General features: G+C 44.5%; 1 protein-coding gene across 3 annotated transcripts in view; it reads right to left on the bottom strand.

The window, feature by feature from the left end:
* Positions 1-21148, bottom strand: part of LOC139113133 (fibroblast growth factor 18) — a 103113-nt gene that overhangs the window by 5604 nt on the left and 76361 nt on the right. For all 3 annotated transcript variants that reach the window (XM_070674061.1, XM_070674062.1, XM_070674063.1), the window contains exons 2-4: positions 10452-10497; positions 7291-7423; positions 595-701 (exon numbers count right to left, since the gene is read on the bottom strand). In XM_070674061.1, coding sequence (XP_070530162.1) covers positions 595-701; positions 7291-7423; positions 10452-10497 — 286 coding nt within the window. The remainder of the gene's footprint in view (positions 1-594; positions 702-7290; positions 7424-10451; positions 10498-21148) is intronic.

Genomic DNA, 21148 nt, shown 5'->3' with positions numbered 1-21148 from the left:
TTCACGATACGCTATCCGACACTTCGACTTTTACCCCTTTGCAGCTCCGATATACGTTGTAATACGGATTGACGTTGAATAATTCGCTTCTGCTAACACCGACGGTTGTGCAGCACGTTATTTTTATATTACATTAAAATTTAAAATATATGAAACTGCAAAAGGATAAAAATGTCGTCTATAAAAATCGTTTGATATGCAAAGTATAATCGAATGGCGATTAATTTTTTTTAAGCCTTGACAAACCGCTTAAAATATCAAGTTCTAAATTAATAAAAATAATATAAACCTACTGTATATAATAAAAAAAAAAAAAGAGAATTAATACTCATTAATAAAAAGTATTTTAGAGATAAAGCTTAGTACTTCGTACTTAATAGCTGAATAAAATTGAAGTTTGTAATACGCATTCAAAGGTTAAAGCCTTAAGTGATCAAGCACTTAATGATCCAATTTGTAAATTACAGCTTTGCGCGCAGGTGATGATAGACATTTACAGACGCTACAATACGAGGCGTTTACCGGGCGCGTGTAAAACTACCCGCTCGCTCGAAATGATGGAGCATGTCTACTAATTGGTAGGCGAATAATTACCAGGCCGACGAGTTTCCACCGCTTATTGAAGCAAATGTATCGTTGGCTCTTCTCCGCAAAGATGTACAGCTTCCTACTGAAATCTTCTGATTGTGTGGTGAGCTTCTCTGTAACACAAAACGATACGAGACCTCATTACGCGATTCTTGTTTCCACCAAAAACGCATCGATTAACATAACGCGAGTGACGTAAGAGATTATTCCCGCCGATAAAAGTGCGGCTAACGGCTTCGGACCTATTTCTAAAAATATTCTTTCCGAGAAGAAGGAAAGAGCTGCAACTTCGCGTAAAATAATATGCATTGTAAATGTGGGAATAACTCGGAAGAACACGAGAGGCCTCGAGAAACTCTCGCAGTTTCTACTACAACACGACGCTTCAATCCCGGAGGACAGGCGACAGGATGCACAAAGCGAACCGTTTTGTGCTTCGGTATGCGCGCTGGCATATTTCCGAGAAGAGACCTCGTCGGGGTTTATGGCGCGAGTTGTACCTACAACGACGCCGGGGCCCCTCTACCAAGCGCTCTCTTCGGCACCGGCAGAAAAGAAGAAAAGACTCGGGCTAAGCCTACCGCCGAGGCTAGTTGGTGCTAATGAAGGAGGCACAGACCGTCCGGTGTGTGCTTTGCCACTTAGCGGATCCTGTCGTGCCTCGACCCCGAAGTGCACGTTGCACCGTGGCCGGTGCAGCGCCGTCTCTCTATCTTCCTCCTTTCTGCCCCTCTTTCCCACTATTCTTTCTACTTGGTGTTACGAAATTTTCGTCGGGCGAGAAGCAGGCACCCTTTGTCCGCCGGATGGAAAAAAAAAAAAGAAAAGGGACCAACCAGGTACAGGTGCACGACGAACGTCTTCTCTTTTTCTCTTTATTCCGGGCGCGAGAAATATCCACCGATGCGCTCGCTTGCCGTAAACGGCATTACCAGAACTGGGTCAAACGCGATATATTATATTCAAGTATCATTGGGCTAAAGTTCGTATTAAATTTTCTACTTTCTTTTAAGTATTTTACTTAGAAAATAAAAATGTTTATAATATATTTATATTCTTTATTTTATTTTACGTAACATTCGTTTATTTCTCAGATTATATTAAAGTCAGATATAGTTCATCGTTTCCAAAGCCATTCTGCTTCGACATATGGTACGCGCCGTAATGAGGAAAAAAAAAATCAAAGTGAAAAGGCAAAAGTTTTATTCTTTCACTGATAGGTTTGTTTAGACCCGATCGTTTTTCTCGAAAACTTTGTGACGAAAGGCGCAATCTTAAGATCGAGTGTTTGCTCATGGGTTAGTAGTGCAGCATAAGTTCCAGTAGTATAGAGAAAATAAAGAAGACGAGTCTGCAGGGTGGCCCATTTGCCGTGGAGCCTCGTTAAATTCAAGTGGTTCTCGTCGGATTCTCCTCCAACACCGAAATCAAGAATGTCCCCGAACTGCCTCGTAAAGCCCTTCTTTAACTCCGCCTAATTCTCTTTCTCTCTCTCTCGTCTCTTTTCCTCTGCTTGTGCCTCTTTCCCTTATTGCCATTCCACGGGTCTTCGCGGACGCAAAAAAAAAAAAAGAAAGAAAAAAAAAAAAAAAAGAAAAAGTGAGAAGCAGAGAACTTAATCTGAAACTGCTATCTCACTAGCCTATGGTGTGCAGTCCGCGCCAATTAATTGCGCCACTTACACTAATTAATTGGATTTAGCTCGGAATGGGATGTCGATTCCGATAATATCATTAAAGAGAAACTATTGTTTTCATATATCATTTAACTCGCTAAACACTATACAAGAAATACGTACGTGGTTAGATACCCTTTAACGCGGCGGTAGATAAACTTAATAAATATTGACGCAGCGATTTGTAAGTAGCAATTGAGAGATACATTTCAAAGAGCGCCTTTCAATTAAATAATTAATCGTAAATAATGCAATCACTTTGCAATTTAAATAAGTGGTAAATACGCAACAAGGTATACGACGTTTATCAAATAATTATCATCTCGTATTAAAAAGAACAACCGAGCTAAATAAAAAAAGCTTCGTCGTAAAAGTTTTTATCCGACCACTTTACTATTAATTAAATAATTTCGTGAAAAATCTGCCAAATAATTTTGCAACAGCGAGGAATATTTTATTTTAATAAAAATCTTAATAAAGTTGATAACAGACGTCGATAACTTCCTCTTTCGAGAATCAGTTAACCGTAAACAATTTCGACTGGCAAAACGGTAAAAAGTTTTACGAAGCGATCGGCATTATGATGAAGACCAGTTTGAAACACATAGCTACCGCTATCTTAATACGAACTTTGTCAGAGATATTGAGGGAGCTGCACGGGATATGGAAATTCGGACGCAGCGAAGCTAGCATATCGATAATGAGACACCGAATGTGCGTTACATGGTAATACGGTATCGCAATGGTTGCAAATAAATCAGAAACTATTGAGCACGGGGTTCGATAACTCCCTTCCTTCCGGTTTGTGACACCGGAATTTTAAGTATGCGTCGCGCAATATCTGCGGCACAATGGCGGAAAAAGATACGATGATAACAACCCGAGCGATGTTACCGCATTTCACAAAGTCCTCTATACGTGTTTGCTCGCTCCAGTTACCCATTACCGAACTTTCACATTTCCGGTACCTCGTCGCCGTCGACATCGCCGGCGACCGAAGCAATCACAGGGAAACTGTCGCTTCGTCTCGAAGCGATGGTTATCGTTATCAAAGAAAGGAAGCGAGGCCGGCGCGCCGTTTCGAGTGCTGACGCGTTTGTTAGTAAGTTGCCAGACGCACGGAGTTTCGAGACCGCCGTCTGCGACGCGTTGATTTCAATCTTCCATTCGACGGATCTTACCCGGGCGATGAATCTTTTCCTCGAAGTGCAAGAATGTGCGCCGAGCACAATAAGCATCTTGATACCCCAGACACTTCGTAAAATCGAGAAAAGCGGTGTCGTGAAAAATAATAAAAATGCCGGAACGTCAAAGTGAAAATGTTCCGCGCGATTCTGCGAGCTCCGAGGCTCCATAAATTAATAAGACAAGCCGAAAAAGAAAAGACAGGAAAAAAAAAAAAGAAAAAGAAAACTCAGGAATGCACGTAAAAATTAAAATGATTGTTTTAACGAGTACCGTTTGCGAAGTATAAAATTTTTAGAGCTTGGCGTGAAGCATTCCAAGTCCTATCCGCAATCGATCGGTGCAATATATCTTGCCGAAAGGTGCTACATCGGAATTTATTCATGACGCACTCGCAAACTTGGCGGCGCGTATGAGGAGATGAAGAGAGGAAGCCACTAAATTTTTCGCTTCAAACCTCTGTCTTCTCTCCCTTAACTTTCTCCTCCCCGCTCCCCCTCTCCCTCCCCCGCTCGTCCTCGCTCTGGTTCCCTCTGATCGGAGCCGCCGCGAGATTAGAGGCTGCCAAATGAATTAAAAGCCAATTTTAATCAAAAGCGGGCACCGGCTTTTAGGCACGATTACTCCGGATAATAACTGGTAGGACGGGCCTGCGCGTAAGAGGAAAAGAGCAAGATATAGGGAGAGAAGAATGGATCCCATATATTACTTCTACGTGCTCCTCGCGATATAGGAACCAATTCGCCGCTCGTTACAGGTTCGCAACTGCCCACATTTTTTCTATCGCGCGTCGAAGCAAGCCACCGGAATAACATTTTGTCTCACGGCTAGTCCCGCGATAAGATCCGAAAACGTTATCAGGCCCAGCTTGAATTCGGCCGACCGGGGGAAAACGGAGAAAGCGAAATTACGGGCGATCGCGACGCGGCGGGAGAGATCGACGTGGCTATTAAACTGTCGATGTAACCGCCCGGCCTTGGTGCGAAGGGACGAGAGTGTCGGGGCCGAGAACCACTGGGACGCTACAATTTCGCGGCGTCGGCGTTATGAAAGCTATAATACAACGCGCGAGGGAGAAATGGTCGGTACCGACCGTGTAAAGCGCAAGAAAAAGTCAAAAGAGAAAGGTAAGAGAGAACACGGCGCGTAGACGCGGCTCTCTCGTTATGAGCGCGCGCGAGTATAATAGCGAACCTGTCATTAACACCTAAACGCACGATTGGCCGATGTGTGAGGATCGTCGTCTCCTCGACGGTGCACAGTAGACGAAGACCGGCGCATCAAGACGGACGGGAATGCAGCGCGAGAGGGTATCGCGGGGATGGATCAAAGGTGCGACAGGTGAAGTCTGGTTTATCGGGCTGACGCGGTAATCACAGCCCGCCGCGACTCGAATAATTAAATTCCAGTCTGGGCGATCGGTGCAACCGATTCGACGCTCGTACGGCCCCGTTCGGTTCTCGGTGGCTTCGCCTCTTTCACGGCGGCGTCGCGCCCGAAAATCGGCGCGGGGTGCCAATCCGAAGGACACCCAATTTCGGAGGTATCGAACGTCAGGCGGAACACGTCCCGCGAGGTGTGTGGGGAGTCGTTTAAGCGCAGTAAGTACGTTTCGCGTCATGGTAATTACAAGTGCAGCGTGTCACGTCGAAGGCGCATCTCTTTGGCCGGCCTACCGGGGCAACGGAAAGTCCGATAATTATTATTTGCATTGATTGTGGATGACAGTGATTATCGCGTTATTAATTGACGCATTTGAATTATAATTTTTCATTCCCGGCTGGCTGTAGTTCTAACATTATTTTACGATTTAAATCGCAACGCGGTATATTGAATATAGAATACCAACGCAACATATCAATTAGTAGACGGGATAAATAATTCTTATATCCGTTCGCCAGTACGGTTCGCGAAAAAATCGTCAAATATAGCTATCAGCTGGTATTCAGGAACGATTATCGCGCGACAACGGAGCTACAAAAGACCCCAGGGGGGAACTTCCGAAGATCCGTCATGGTTGCGGCTCTTCCTCGAAGTCCGGTAACGTGGCTCTTCAAGGACTCTTTCACAGTGTCTCAATCCCTCGTGCAGCAGCACACGCCGCGTTTCGAGTCGCGAGAGGGGCTTGAGTAATCGCCGGTCAGGAGAGGTTCGTTGTCGGCAGCTGAGTGCTGCGAGAGGTGAGAGAGCAGAGTAACAGAGGGAAAAGAAGGAGGCAAAAGCAGGAGGAGGCGCAGGGGGCAAAGAGACGGAGGAGAAAGAGGTACGCAAAGGTGATGGATCTCGGGGAGGTGCAGACGCGACGCGCAGCGTGCGGCGCGAAAACTGGCTCCTCTGTTTGCACAAGCGAGCACCTTCTTCCCTCCTTCTGAGCCTTCCTTTCGTCCCCTACCTCGCCGGCAGTCCTCTCAAGAGGAACCGCCTCGTACTCACGCCGCACGTAGGGCGGACAAGCCCGCACGCTCGTTTCGTTCGAGGTATCGCGTACAAAAATTTCCCACAAAATTGCGAAAGCGATCGCCACGAGGAAAACAGTCGGAAGGTAAAAGACCGACGCGGAAGTCGAGGAAATTAAAGTCACGACGTGGGATTTCTTATTACATTAGCGAGACTCGTCACAAAACCCCGTGCTGGTAACATTCGACGATTAAATCACTGTCCCGCGTAAAATAAACAAAAGAATTATATTCGAATTGAATTCTTTTTACCGCGAAAATATGCGCGAGAAATATACGGCGTACAGCTAAAGAGTTTTTTTAGTTTCAAATTCGTTTAAATATTAACCTCAGAACTTAAAATCTCATTAGTAATCTTCGTACAAAAGATTCGGACTTTGGACTGTTATTAGGGTCATCGGCAAATTAATGTACACGAGCCGAGTAGCGCGAGGCAAATGAGAGAGGCGTTTATTCATTTCTACTTTTGTGCCTGCGATTTAACCGAGCATTAATCAAGGATACGTTTGACAAATGTTCAATTAATACATCATCATAATATCCTGTTCATAAATAAGCGTTGCTTTCACGATTTCATGAAAAGAAGATAAAATAATGGTAAAACAAAAAAAAAAGAATGACTGAACACTTGCGTAAAAATATCTTACATATTTCACTGAGTACCCTCTTTCAACTTTTCGAAAAATAAGGCTAAGTCGTTTTATTTCTGAATAACCTGCTCGTAAAAGCTAATTCCAATAAATAGAAATGGAACGGAGTACATTCGGCGCACGATAAAGCAAACGACGAGTGTCTAGCCGAAAACAATCAAGACGGGATAAGATTACATCGTAATTCATCGAGACTCCTCGACGACCCTCCTCTTTAACTCTTTTCATTTCTTTCCGGACATTTGTGCGTCCGTTGCGCTGCTCACGGAAATAGGACTGCAATTATTAGTTCGTAAAAATGAAAATTCATCCCGGAAGACTCCGTTGTGGAGAGCATTCGATAGCGAAAACGGAAAGATAAGGTCCACGACCGACTGGGGCCGGTCGATAAGAATCACAGTAAGTTAAATTCTTTACTGCGTTGCACCCGGACAAAAATGCCCTTTTCTATGCACAAAACTACCTCTCGAGATGATAAAGAAATGCTGACTAAATCCGATTCGATTAACAATGTTGTTTACCTCCTTTTAAATTTTATACATGTATATTGCTATGGGTGCCGCAATATTTTTTTTTCTTTTTTTTTTCTTTTACCGCATCGATAATTAGTATAAAAATTGCACGTACGTGAGCGCAGGGGATATGAATAATTAAGTTTGGGAAGCAAATGTTTTATCTATCGCATTTAAATTACGTTAGCAACAAGTGGGGCATAAATTTCTGCGGTCTTACTTACGGTAGGGCGCATTATGATCGTCTCGTCCCATGGCTTTGATCGAGCGGCCTATTACGGTAACATTACCGCTGCTGCAAGTCGAGTAGAGACTCACGGAGCGCACCATCGCCGGCACCGCCCCGCACATCACCACCTGCAATCACAAAAGAGTGTAATTAGTACAGGCTCACTTTTGGAAAAATATTTTGGCGTAACATTAAGAGAGTCCCGATTACTTTTAATGAACGTGAAACGTGAGACGTACAAATTAAAAAAAAAAAAAAAGAAAGAAAAAAAGAAATTTTAATAAAATAAAAAACGTTAAAAAAAAAGCCGCGTTTTGTATTATCCACAGAATTATCCGATAGTTTATCTTTCGTAGAATATAAGGACAAAGCTGGCGAGGACGCGAATTCGCGTGACATGTTTTCAGAACAACGACCGAGCTGAAAGTCGTTAAGAGCGACGAAATTCTTCCACGGCTGTTGAGAAAGAAACGCTTTTACGGTCGGTTTACATATCACGACATCGGGCCATTCCTCGATCCGCCCGCGCGGATCTTTTCCGACGGGCGCAGCGGGGATAAAAATGCGCCGTGTCGTACGAAGGCGGGGAATCGTCGTGCCGGCTACTCGGAGATGGTGTACGCTGATGGCACGAGATCTCGTTAACGAGCGGACACGAGCCATCCATTAATAGTCGCCGAAACTGGCGTTTCGTTTATATCAAAAGTGGCGCCGGCGATGCTGCCGCGATAGCCGGTGCAATGAGCGCCAGTCCGGCAAGCATCGAAGTATGAAAAGCTCGCCGCGATCGCTCGATCCCGGCGTTCGAATGACGCATGAATCCGCATACGCGATAGCCGTGACATTAGGGACCGTTGCGCATCGTGCAACGTGACGCGCGTTTCTCCTAATTGTAATTTCGTGCGGAATTAATCGGCATGCATAAGCATCCAAAGTACGGCCCCGCCGGCGTTAAGTAAATCGTGGCACGTCCTCGCAATTAAACGTTCATATTTTTAAGCCGATTGTTCGCGATTCTCGCATATTTCGCGCATTACGCGTCAGAATCCGATGCCGCGCGCTTACTTCAGAATTTATCGCAAGGAAATACCAATGGTCGTATAATACCGCCATATAATGAACGTACAACGACGGAGCAGTAATACGTGCGAACGGGAAAGAGCAATTAAATTCGCATTGCGGGATTTTATAGCAGTTCCACGATTCTGTAACACGAGCCTTTTAATGCCGAGAGATGGGTGGATCGTATTTACGGGTATAGCCCCGAGAAGCGAATAGAGCTAACAGAGCCGTTCATAGCTTCTTCGTCGTTTAACACACAAAGTTAAGTAGATCGTACACCTGCGGGAACGGTTTGCGAGCGCTATCTGCGCGCGAGAGTGCCATACGTTAAATTCTACGTTGAGACAAAGTACGCGCGGGATAATCACGTTCGTTGCGCGGCGCGCCGATAAATACTCGACGCGTTAATTGATTCCGCGTCATCGCCATGATATTCGCATTATCATTTAATCGACAGAACTTTCAAACAATAAGGAAACGAGCGGACGATGACGAATTGTGTGCATAAATAGCTCTTTGCAGCTTTATAGCGGTTGTCCGTTAAATTCTCACCTAGCCGGCGGTATCATCAAGGCGATATCTTCGAACACGCCCGTCGCGATTTGCCGTGCGCTTTAACTCCGGCGACATTTAAATTTATCGCTCATGATTAAGCCGGCCGTCTATTTAATTATTTATTGGACCGCGCCGCTCGCTGCATCGCTCAAGACTGGCATCGCGGATACATAAATCTCATTTAAATACTATTCGAAGTCGCATCGTACGGCGAGATTTGTCGCGCGAATTGTACTTATCGCATTGGAAAGTCGGGCATAGATCTTCATTAATTACAAAGGCGTAATAAATACCGAGCGTCACGGGAGTATCGAAATTTTTTTTAGCAATTTATATCAATTAATATTTGAGTTTTGAAAAGCGTCTTATCGATTAAAAAAAAATCGTTTCGCTACATTAAATCCGAACGAGCATAATTTAACAATCTGTACAATGTTATGTTAATTAATAACCAATTTAAGTTACCATCAGCACGTTACTAACCGAATGTAGCCTATCAATTTATTTATTAGTCTACGGCTTGATAAATTAAAAATTAATGAGTTAAAGTATACTCCGGTACGCGTTATGGTGGGCAGTTTAGAAATGAGAGAATCAAATCAAAGAAGGAGGAACAACTCGATATATCATGCACGCGTTTAATCAAAGCGCGATGGCAGGCTAACGGTTCCGCAATGAACCGCCGCCGTGGGTACTAAAAAAAATTCAAGCGACGTCAAAACTTATAGCGCTTCGCGGCGCCCACAGCGGGGAATTAAATGTACGCCGCAATGAGTTAAGACGAGTTCAAAGCCGGCAGCCGCCTTCTCGGCCATATAAATTGTCAGTGCCCGTAAACGCGTAGGAGTGGAAGCGCCGATCATTAATCTATGGCAGGTAAGGTGCGTGCCGGTGTAATCGCCGATTTACTCGAATCTTGGCACGGGCTTCAGCACGCGATCCTCTCCCCGGGTCCTGACCTCTTTGCGCGCGAGATATCTCAGATCTGACCTAGTCATCCTCGCGACCGGCCATATATCTTCACGTACACACTCGCGGAGCCAGGAAGTAGGCGATTTTGCGGCTTCAGCGAAACTGTGGCTCGGTTCGAACTCTATGCCGCTCGTTACCGTCCGCGAAACTAGGCCGACTGATCATCAGATTACCTTTATGCAATTGGCTCGTGCTACAAATGTCGGTCGCCTTCGAAAAGATAAGATTACAAATCGATCGTAGCGCGATAAAAGCGCCGGTATTGAATTTTTTTTTCTTTTTTTTTTTTTTTCTTTTTTTCCGTACTTCTGCATTGAAATTATCGATAATCTTTTGAATTAAATTATTAAACAATTTTTTCACGCCTTATAAAACCAAGCAGTATTGTTATATTTATTACAGATTAGCTGTGACATACATTGTAGCTACTTATTTTCCCTAACAACTTTCAGACCTCTTTCATTTTTATTGCTGCGAAAAGGCATACCGCGTTTATATCGCAATAGAGAGAAGGCTACAATTTCTGTGAAAGTGTTATGTAAAAAGATTATCTACGAAAATACTCACCATCAGGAGGCACAAAATCTTCGCTAAAACGGCAAGCTGTGGTAACCTAGAAACAAAAAAAACACACCCGTTAGTTAAAAATGTCGACCGGGACGCGAATGGAATACGTAATAACTTCGTTTCATCCAATTTGCGGCGATTCTAAGCAATCATATATGCTAATAAATTTCGTTTGATTATATAGTAAGCCCGCGCCAGCAATTACTACTTCCAATTGCACAAATTGAAAATACAAGGTGCACCTGATAAGTTGTAACTGATAAGCAACAGTGTGCGCGAGATAATTAAAGCTAAAAAGATGTTACAAATAGATTACGCTAAATCGATATAAATCATACACCCTTTTTTTTTTAGAAACTTTAAAATTATATAGCAGTTAAAAATCTTATGGGTATCCTCAAAAATAAATATAATAATAATTACACGGTGGAAATACGCTGTAATTAAATATAATCAACTATCTTTACATGATTTAGAAATGTTGAAAATTAATACCGATTGAAATAAGTCCCGAACGCGTACGGTTATCGATCGATACAGAAACGATCCGAAGTTAATGATATCGCCGACGTGTGTGGGAAAGGCGCATTGGCGAATTGTAGAATAGTGACGCGGCGCGCCGCGCCGCAGGTTGTAAATGATAACCCAGTTACGTGCGAGCTGCATGCGGCGAGCCGCCGCAAGTAGTTGCGCAATGCAAATGCATCTCGTGTTACAGAACACAGGTGACCAGTGGCCGCGGCCGCGCCGGTATGAGCTCTCGCTTACTCGTTCGCTTTAATTCGACTGGGTTATTGGCTCGGCCGTGGTATCGCGGGGTGGACCAAACCGTGCCTTTCTTTCGCCTCATCCCGCCTACCTCGTCTCTCAATGTACCTCGGTGCACCGGTGTGGAATGCCGCTTGGGCGGCCCCCCCCGATTCCACTTAAAATATTCGCTTTGTCTCTGTCGAACGAGCTCCCTCGCGAACAAGCATCCTTCATTTCTCAACTATCGGGTTTTCATCGTCGTCGTCTCGCTCATTCACATCCCTCTGACACGTCCCTTCGAGCTCGATCGTCACGACTAAACGGTAACGCTAACCGGATTTAATTTTCTGTACCAATGTAGCAATCAGCGCGATCTTCGAAAAGTTTATAAGGAAAACTTGTAAGGCGAAAGTAACGACGGTACAGATTTCGCCACGGCTCCTTAACGTGCATTCATCGCACTCCTTGCGCGATACCACGCCGGGTCGTAACGCGGTGCGTGGTGCACGCAGTCGACTCGGGTATCGAGGTTTAATTGCATTGGCACGACCACGGGCAGCGACTCGATGCACAATTGCATTCGGTCGTCGGATATGTAAAGAAAGAAGAAACTATTCCTACTCCAGATATAATTTCCAAAGACTATTTCTTTGAAAAAAAGAAAAAAAAAATTGATTAATTAAAAAAAAGTTTTTTTTTTAAGTAATAACGCTTGAACGAAGAAAGTCTATATTAAAAAATAATTCTTTATAAATAGATCACGTTTGTTTGTTTTACTGTACCAAGAGTCGCTTGCGGAACGTACCGCCACATTCCGAAGTATCTAATTTATGTCGGCAACGTCAATATCATTTTTTTTCTTTTTTTTTTTTAATTTTTATCATCAACGTAGACCACCGTCTCTGAATCAAGGTGTACGGGTATGCCACTCGCCGGGATGCCGGTTTACATAATTGCAAACTTAGTCACAACGACGTCCCGCTGACAAGCTCTTGCTAGCCGATTCATTAACAGCCGTGGATCACCTCGGATGCGGTAATACGCGCGGTGTACCGCGATGAAGGTAATCGCCGGCGCGCGGCGTCGAAAGGCGCGGGGATATATTAACATTCGGATCTCCCGAGACGTCGTTACGTAAGAAGGAAAAATGTCCGAGCGAGATGTCCGTGAGATGTTTCGCGTGTCATCAGGACGGAAAGAGTGCCGAGGACAAAGAGTTCCAGCCTAGACTGTCGCGTTAATTACGAGCAAAGCGGATTGTATTCTTGGTGCGAGATCGCTTTTCATCGAACGGCGAATTTATTTCGTCGTTACTTTGCCACAATATTGCCTACGAAATTTATAATCTTATTGCAAAACGTTGAAAAAGTTTCGACAACAAATCGTACGCGGAGGAAGAAGAGACGCGCATCGGTGCCCGATCGCGTGCTGGACCGCGGAGGCTGGATGCATGCCCACACGCGCCGCTAAGCTAAACCCGGCGCCGTTGGCGGCGCACACGTGGCCGCGTCACGGAATTCCGAAGAGTCGCGAAATTCCAGGACGTCGTGAAATCCGACCGTGACAAATTCCGACACGCAAGATCGGCATGCGCGCGTCATACGCCGCATTGGCGCGCTTCGTGACGCAGCATCCAGTTAACGCTCGTTACTTACGTCCCGTACCGATATCCGTTAATAACAGCGTAGGAAAAGAATGCCGGAGTCACATAGAGATAAACACGCGAATGCGCGCCTTCTCGCGTTATTTTCTTTCCGCGAAAGTACGTAATAAACGATGAGCGTGATTTCACGAGAAATCCTAAAAAAGTTACAAAGTCTCTCCGAGTTTTATCACGAAGTGGCGGCACGAGAGAGAGAGAAAGAGCGGATTACGATCAGCGATAAAAGTAACAATATCCCTGCCTTCGTTACCGATTCATCGACTGCGGATTGGAATCCCGAAGATATCTCGGGGGACGACGCGAGGCATGTCAACGTGGCGGTGAAATCGCCGTAACTCACCCAACGATCGCCGTAGACATAGCTGCACGTCTCCGCCTCGGCGTGTCATCTCAGTCTATGCATTGTAAATCGCACGAATTACGACCAGCTAGCCGCAATAACGATTTAAGCACGTCGTTTCGCCGCGAATCCTCGCGGTCTCCGTTGCGAGATAATGTACGAGAAATATACGTTTACACAATGAGACACATTTGGCAAGCCGATGACACTCCGCGCGCTCGGCCCGACTGCACTTTCGTCCCGATCGGCGCGGATAATTCTAATTTCGAATCGTCAACGTGACTGCGCGATCGCCGTATTACGTCATCGTCGGAATTTCAGCAAGAAAATCATGCCGATTACGTTGTCACGGCGCGTCGCCGCTCGCTGTCGCGCGAGATTAACTCCGCGGGAAAAGCCCGCGGCCGTGTCTATATACCTTTTCGGCATTAAGCGCTAGCGCGATGAATTACCGCCGCGCACCCATTGAAGCGCAGTCCGCGAAGCTTCGAGTCGAGGTTTAACCTGGATTACATCGATATCTACATTAATCGTAACGCCGACTGAATCACGCCAAAGTTCCCAACAGTCACGAGAACGAAGGTGGTTCCCCAAGCGTATCGACTCTATCAGCCAGGCGGCGTTAAAGCGGCGGACATCGTCGTGAGATTTATCAATAGATGTACCAAATTTTCACGGTACCGCACAGATTCACTGTCGACGAGGCGCCAAGTTGCCCGCGCGTATCGCGAACGGAAAGATTAAATCGCGACGTCGAATATCGTCGATGCCGCGAGGTCACGTATCTCTACCGGCGCGATCACTGCGAGGCGTATGATCGCGATTAAACATTGAAAAGTTCACTTGGTACACGCGACTTCGTAGTCACCGAGACGGGATCGGCACGGTGAATGTGCCGGCGAAGATGAGACCCGGCATGACATCCCGGACCACGTGAGGACTCATCCAAAGGGGATTTTGGTGGGGATATTTGTCGCCTGCCGCGTGAAAAACTGCCAACACTTGAATAGGCTCCGACACGACGATGAAAAACGCGACTACCGACCCGACGCCGATGACTCTCAGCTGGACACCGCCTGTCGCCCGAGCGGCGTACACGAATTTCGTTTGCGTTACCACACACCCTCGACCCCGGGTCCCGAGGAGTCATGCCGGAGTACGATCACGCTCGTTGTCAGCGTCGTTTAATGAGCGACCTAATCGATCACCTAGGTTCCTCGCCGTCCACGAAGCTGCCCGACGCGTACATCGGAACTTGTTTGCGTTGTCGACTAAATGAATTGCTATCGAGCGACGCGTTTGGCATATCGTTCCGCGCTGCAACATATTGACGCGGACGTAACAAAGTTATGAGACCGCGTTAACCGACAAATTCGGAATAACGCAGATTTTTCTTTTTTTTTTTCTTTTTTTCCTTTTTTCTTCTTCTTCTATTTTTCCTCGGAAAGCCGTCTCAACCAGTTTGCGTCGTCCGTTCAACACGTCCGACATTAATTATCTATTATAAAAATATCAATTTATATCGCGGCATTATTTATTGAAAGCCTGAAAATAGCCTTTCAGTAAACCGTTCCAATGGGCCTTCCAGCGTTATGGGAAGAGGCAGATAAACGACGACGTCTCCATTGAGGATAACCACGAGATTTACTACCTTTGTAGTGCCCATGCAGCACGAGCCGATCTACGCGAACGCCCCAAAGGAAGAAATCACCTGGCGTCGCGTCACAAAAGCTAGCTCCGAAATGTTTCCTACATTGCCATGGCAAATTGCGACAAATCACGCGTGTCAATGGATTCCCAGACGGCCACGGCAAATTGTCGTGACCAATCGTGGCGGCAATGCGTCGCATCGCCAGCGTCGCGATCAAAATCAACCAGTAACGCGGGTCACCATTTGATTTAGAACCAGTAAATTCGACCGCTAACTGACCGGGCCTAATCGCGCAGCGGACACAATATTACAATCATCGCAACCGCAATCACATATTATTGGCGCATCTGCAAGTCAACGATGTGGTTTCTAAAAATTTTACTTTTCAAATAACGCGCCAGACAATTGATTAAAATAATTTCACAACTTTGCTAAATTTTTCGTAAGTTAAAAAAAAGAAAAAAAAAAAGAAGGTCAATCCGAAATCTGTCGTAAGATATAATTATAAATTCTATTATTCATCCCGAGAGAGATTTCTCGAATTAAAAATCAGCAATGTCATTAATAGATTAAAATACTTAAAAATAGAACTATGTGACAAATATCCCACTGCGTAAATTTCATGTCAATAAAGAAGCATCTTATCGCGTTCATCATAAAAGCCTAATCTTCAACTTAAAAAAAAAGAAAAAGATTCTTATCGGCATACTTTCTTCTTGAGTCAGATTAATTTAAAAAAATATGCATTATCCTTGACATACATACGCGTAGAGTACATTTTTATTTCTCCAACGATATAAAATAAAAATTACAATTATGTTCGATCTCACCCGTATACGCACTTTTCTAATAACTCGGCTAAAAATGATGACTAACCAAAGGAGCCGCCGCTGTGCGCTTTAAAATTTAGCCTTTCTGTCGAATTTCTGTGTCATTCCCGTCATTTCTACGACAAACGCCTATTAATCCCGTTTACTTCACGCGGTTACCACCGAAATTTCCAAATGCTGCGCAGCTTGTCATCGCGCCACGCTGTGAATAATCTTCCACTACACATTCCTCGTATATTTCCATTATTACATACTTACGTATCCTCGTAGAGTTTTAATTTTCCCGAAAAAAATCAAATTGTTTCTAATTTAATTTCCAAGTGTTAACATATCAGTTATCACGTCGTTATGACAACGCTAAATATATTAATAAATATCATGATTGATCGCAAAGAAAATAATTTACACTAATAGTTATTAATACTTAAAAAATAGTTACTTTTATCATTTTCACTCTAGAAAAAAAAAAAAAATATATATATATATATATATATATCTTCGCACCTCGAGTCACAAACACTCGACTATAATTAGCACATAGACCGCAATCATAAAATATGTATACTTAACGTGGCATAGGCTAAAACCTCTACTCTTGTACCAATAATGGATCCATTACAATAGCCACGATCGGTTACGATCCGCGCGTAAAAGATCAGATGCGGAGGCACGTCACTTGACAGAGTGGAAACAACGCGGATCGGTCCTGCGGTCGGAACTATGCCAGCGTAGGCCACGACGCGCGAACTATCTCGTTGATCGAGCCTGACCCTTTTTTTTTTTTCTTCTTCAAGCACGAGTACACTCGTGTCTCCAGGCTGGTGCCACGTGAAGTGGTAGATAGCCGTCGACGTCGTGCGTTTATGGAGAACGGATAAAGAGACGACGAGCGACTAAACGCGTCCTGTAACGCTACGTAGAGAACTGTCGTGCGTCAAGAGCACCACGGTCGGGACGCAGACGGGGAAAAGAAAAAGGAAAGAGACGACGAGTATAAGGAAAGAGAGAAGAAGGCGCAAACAAGAAGAGGAGCCACGCGAGAGGAGTACGCGACGTAGTTTTTGCTTGGAAGCCGCGACGTTCCGCCGGCGTCACATTCATTCTGACACGCTCCTCGTCATTCTCCCCTACCCTGCTGCCCGGCGGAGAAAAAAAAACGGCTGCAGAGTGGCGGGATGAGAGCAAGGGGTAGATGGATAAATATCATCGTTGCGAAAGAAAAACCGTCCACGGTGATTTGTTGATTCCAGACAATCGTGCATAAATAGCGAATTATATATATTAAATGATTTAAAATAATAAAAAAAAAAATTTATCCCTATTTTATAAATTTGAAAGAAAATTAATTTCTATTAATTTTCATAATATATTTTAAATTTAAAGTATAAATTAATAAATTTTATTTCTGAATCGTAAATTCAGAATATTATTCTAATAATTTTCTTTTTTTTTCTTTTCTTTCTTTCTCTTCCTTTCTCCTACTATTTCTCGCTCATTATAATTTTCAAATGCTTTAAACGGGAATTCGATTGACACTCGTATACACTCATATATACTCGTAAACACTCTCTTATACACTTGTGAAATGAATTGACGTTGAAACGGTGCTGTCCGAACGAACTCACGATGAGTCACCGTTGAAACTGATCTTGTACCTCGCCGATGAAGTACCATCAAGCTATCCCTTGCATTCCTAGCGTTTTACTTAGACCTACTTAAAAGGGTTGGATCATTCGATGCTCTTAGGGCGGGTATATCGGTTTCGAATGAACGTTCACGGATAGCTCGGCCTGATCGAAAGCCCGGCATATATCCTGCACGGCCGTTCATTACCTCGCCTCTCGTTCGTTAAGCTGGGGGCCCGTTAAAGAGGCTGCAGTTAATTGAGTTTTAGGAATTCATTTCGTCGCCGATAACCCAACGTGATCGCCTCACGGTGCTACGTTCGCCGTGACCGACGTCTGGGAACGCGGCGATATCTCCCAAAAGAGGAGCCGCTATGTGTATCGTCGCACATACTTTCGTGTCCGACGACTCGATGTGGGTGATCGCGATAATCGTAAATGTATTTCAGCGTAAATCACGCGAAGTGCATTGAGAAAGCCTCAGGTGCGCCGATATTTCGAAATCTAAATTTATTTTCAGTCACCGCCAGTCAGCCTTATCGATATATGCCATACATTTTCAATGATTTTAGTAAAATGTATAATTATGCGTAATTTTAGATCAATATCGTTTCATACGATCATCCAGATAGAGATTTAATATAAGTTATTAACATTATATTACAAGTTGTATCACAAGATGTAATTAAAGTGATAGAGGCCATTGGGAGGGGGAGGAAAAAAAAAAAAGAAAAAAAGAAAAAAAAAAGAAAATGTCTAATTATAACGCGAGTGATGTGAGCGCGAGATATAAATTTACGTCTTAATTTTATGAACGAGCGTGTGTGACTCGGTGTTGACTGCAAAAACTAGGGAACGCTGCGCATATCATTTCGAGCCGCCAGTTATCATATTACCGGGAATATATGATTCATCTACGAATTCATCCTGCCACGAGAACGACGATGAAGACGCGGCTATATGAATGCGCGCTCTATATACACACACATCACATCGAACAGATATAATTGTCATAATCCGGTCGTGTATTTTTAAACAGGAACGGTCAAGGATATGCTGACGCGTGTCGTACGTATTTGCTAACTGTCCGTCCGCAAATGCATTTTCGCGTGGAAGTTCTCGAAGCCGCGTGTGCCATCGCAAGGAAAAAGTACAGAGGGGAAAAGGGGAAAAAAAAAAGAAAAAAAAAAAGTATGAGAGTCATGGAAAATTTTATTTCGAGAAGCTACATATCGCCGTTCGACTTGGCTCATCCACGTCGACGGTTTGTTGTTGGACCGTAATCTCTAATGGTTCTTATGGGCATTTAAATAACCATCTCGCCCACCCACCATCACTTAACTCTCACTATTTCTTCTCCTCTTCGCGTCTCTCTTTCTCACTGCTTCTCTTCTCAGAATCCCGGCGCTATCAGAAGCGCACGCTTCGACGATTCGAGAAAAACGACTGCCCTCTCGCTAGCTTTCCATTTTTTTACCGTTAACCGGCTAACCGAAGGGACCTCCCCATATTATTTGCCATCGAAAGTACCCGTCTTTACGAGTCAAGGGTCGCGCACCGACGAGGTCAGCGAGGGAGGACTTCGATCGGAAGATGCGGGTCATCGCGATCGAAAAAAAAATCAAGCGAATGAAGACGTAAACTCGGCATTATCGCGTTACCGAGACGGGAGTGTATTGTTCAGTGACGCCGAAAGAAAATGATACTGCCAAAATCCGTTCCGCGACGGATCTTCCTCGTTCGCGATGCCGAACGATGAGTCAGCGGAGATTAGTCATACGAAACTTGGTTAGCCGACGAATCCAGACAAGAGCGAAGGCGCACTTTTAGGGCACTCTCTCCCCGGCAATCCGAGCCATCGGGAACGGCAGCTTCGGCCCCGCGTTCGATCGATTCGGGCAATGATCCATCTATTAAATTTATATTTAGTCGGTCGTTCGCATCGGGGGATAAGCCAATGCCGCGCCGTCGACGTCCATGAAGACGGAAAAATGCTCTCAAGGAGGAAGATTAAATCAAGCTGCCGACGGAACGTCCGCGGAAGTTTTACGATCCGCATTCGACGAGAAGAGCCATGCCAGTAGTCGGCGAGTGCTCAATTTTGCTTCCGATCGGAGAAATTTCGAATAATCTCAGATATGAAATACACCGTAAAAATCACTCGAAATGTATTCGCATATTATGCACGCGCGACGTCATTGTTGATTTATTTTTAAATTAAAAGCCTGCTAAATAACGAATATGTTTAAGAGAATTTCAGGAAACGCGCGAGGAATTACCACAAATTGAACGATGCGAGAGGCAATTTTTTTTTCTTTTCTTTTTTTTTCCAATATTTATTTATTTATTATGCAAGAATTCCGTTAGGCAAATAGTTAAGCGTCGTTTAATGTGATTACGCTGCGGGCATAATTAACTTCGAGCACCGCGGTCGTTCGCGTGCGAGAAAAATATTCTCGACGCGAGTATAATACCTCGGAATAGCTGATAACAACTGTGTGGGAGTACGTGGAGATAAGACTTGCGAAGTCGCCGATGGAATTCGTGTAATCGTTCTCGGGAATTTCGTGGAATCGCCTGAGCAGTGCCCGAAATAAACGTGTTACGTCAATGTCTTAACATACCGTCGCGATATCTATGATGGTCGTTCTCGCGATCAGCACCGAACAATCGAATGTTTACTTACCCCAGAAAAGGGATACGATATCGAATTTTTATCAAGAATGTCCTCAGACTTGCTCGATGAGTAACGTCATCGTCAGCGATCTTTTTTTACCAGAATATCATCCACAATTAAATTAATTGATAATTTAAGGAAAAAAATAAATTAATAAATGCTGTTACAATAGCATAAAATACTTTTGTTTATTCAGCAGTCTAATTTCTTTTCTTTTTCCTAGAACAAAAACGAGAAACGACTGTGATCAAAGATATTCTGACGCCTCGATTATTAAGTACTTCATTTACGTTGCGATAATCTTTTACATCGTCTTTAAACGGTTTAAACGATATGAAGTTAATTTACTTTTAATTACGCGAAACAGATAATTACGCCGTTAATAGGAGCTTATCGATTCGCGCGAGGAAAGAAAAAAATTAAGAAAAAAGAAAAAAACAGAGTATTCGTAGAGTTGCATGCCGGCTCGCGCAGACGAGAATGGTCCGAAGGTACTAAGTTCAGAAGCGATTTTAACCCGCCGTGAAATGACCGGCCGGAATCGCCGGTGGTTTAATAACTCGGTGCGCTCGGTCGAGTGCCGGCGCGTGAAGCGCGCCGATGATCCTCAAATTCGCGATACATTTATTGTCTTTAAAGACCGACCCACTTTCGTGCGCTATTAACCGATCTAATTAAAACGTCGCTGTAAACGCCGCGCCCGCCACTGTTCGCCGCCGCGCGCCTCAGCCGAGACGAGCGCGCGAGAAGAGCACCTTTCCTGATAACGAGCAACACGGTTGGATACAATTAGCGATGAAATCAATCGGTGTACCGGAGAGACTCGGCCATCAATATGCATAAACGTACAAGCGCCATTAACTGCGTGTGCGTTCGCAACGTCGATGCGAAGGCCCTCCCTCTTACTCTTCAGCTTCGCTTGAGCCTGCTTCACATGTGTAAGTCATTTTAGATGTAATTAGCGAGTGATTTGCACCGATTAAACGATAACGGCGAAAGCGAAAGAAGAAGAAAGGAACGCGGCTGAGCGAATCGAAGAGAGAAAGAGAGCGGGGGGAAGGGGGCTTTCCTGATTTCAGAGTAGAACCAGTCCGAGGCGGACGTACCGCGGCTGTTTCTCCGCTTGCAGGAGGGACTTTGTCATGGCCGAGTGATATCCAA

Source organism: Cardiocondyla obscurior, linkage group LG02 (genome assembly GCF_019399895.1).
Source record: "Cardiocondyla obscurior isolate alpha-2009 linkage group LG02, Cobs3.1, whole genome shotgun sequence".
Taxonomy (NCBI): Eukaryota; Metazoa; Arthropoda; class Insecta; order Hymenoptera; family Formicidae; genus Cardiocondyla; species Cardiocondyla obscurior.
This window is presented reverse-complemented; position numbering and strand designations above follow the sequence as displayed.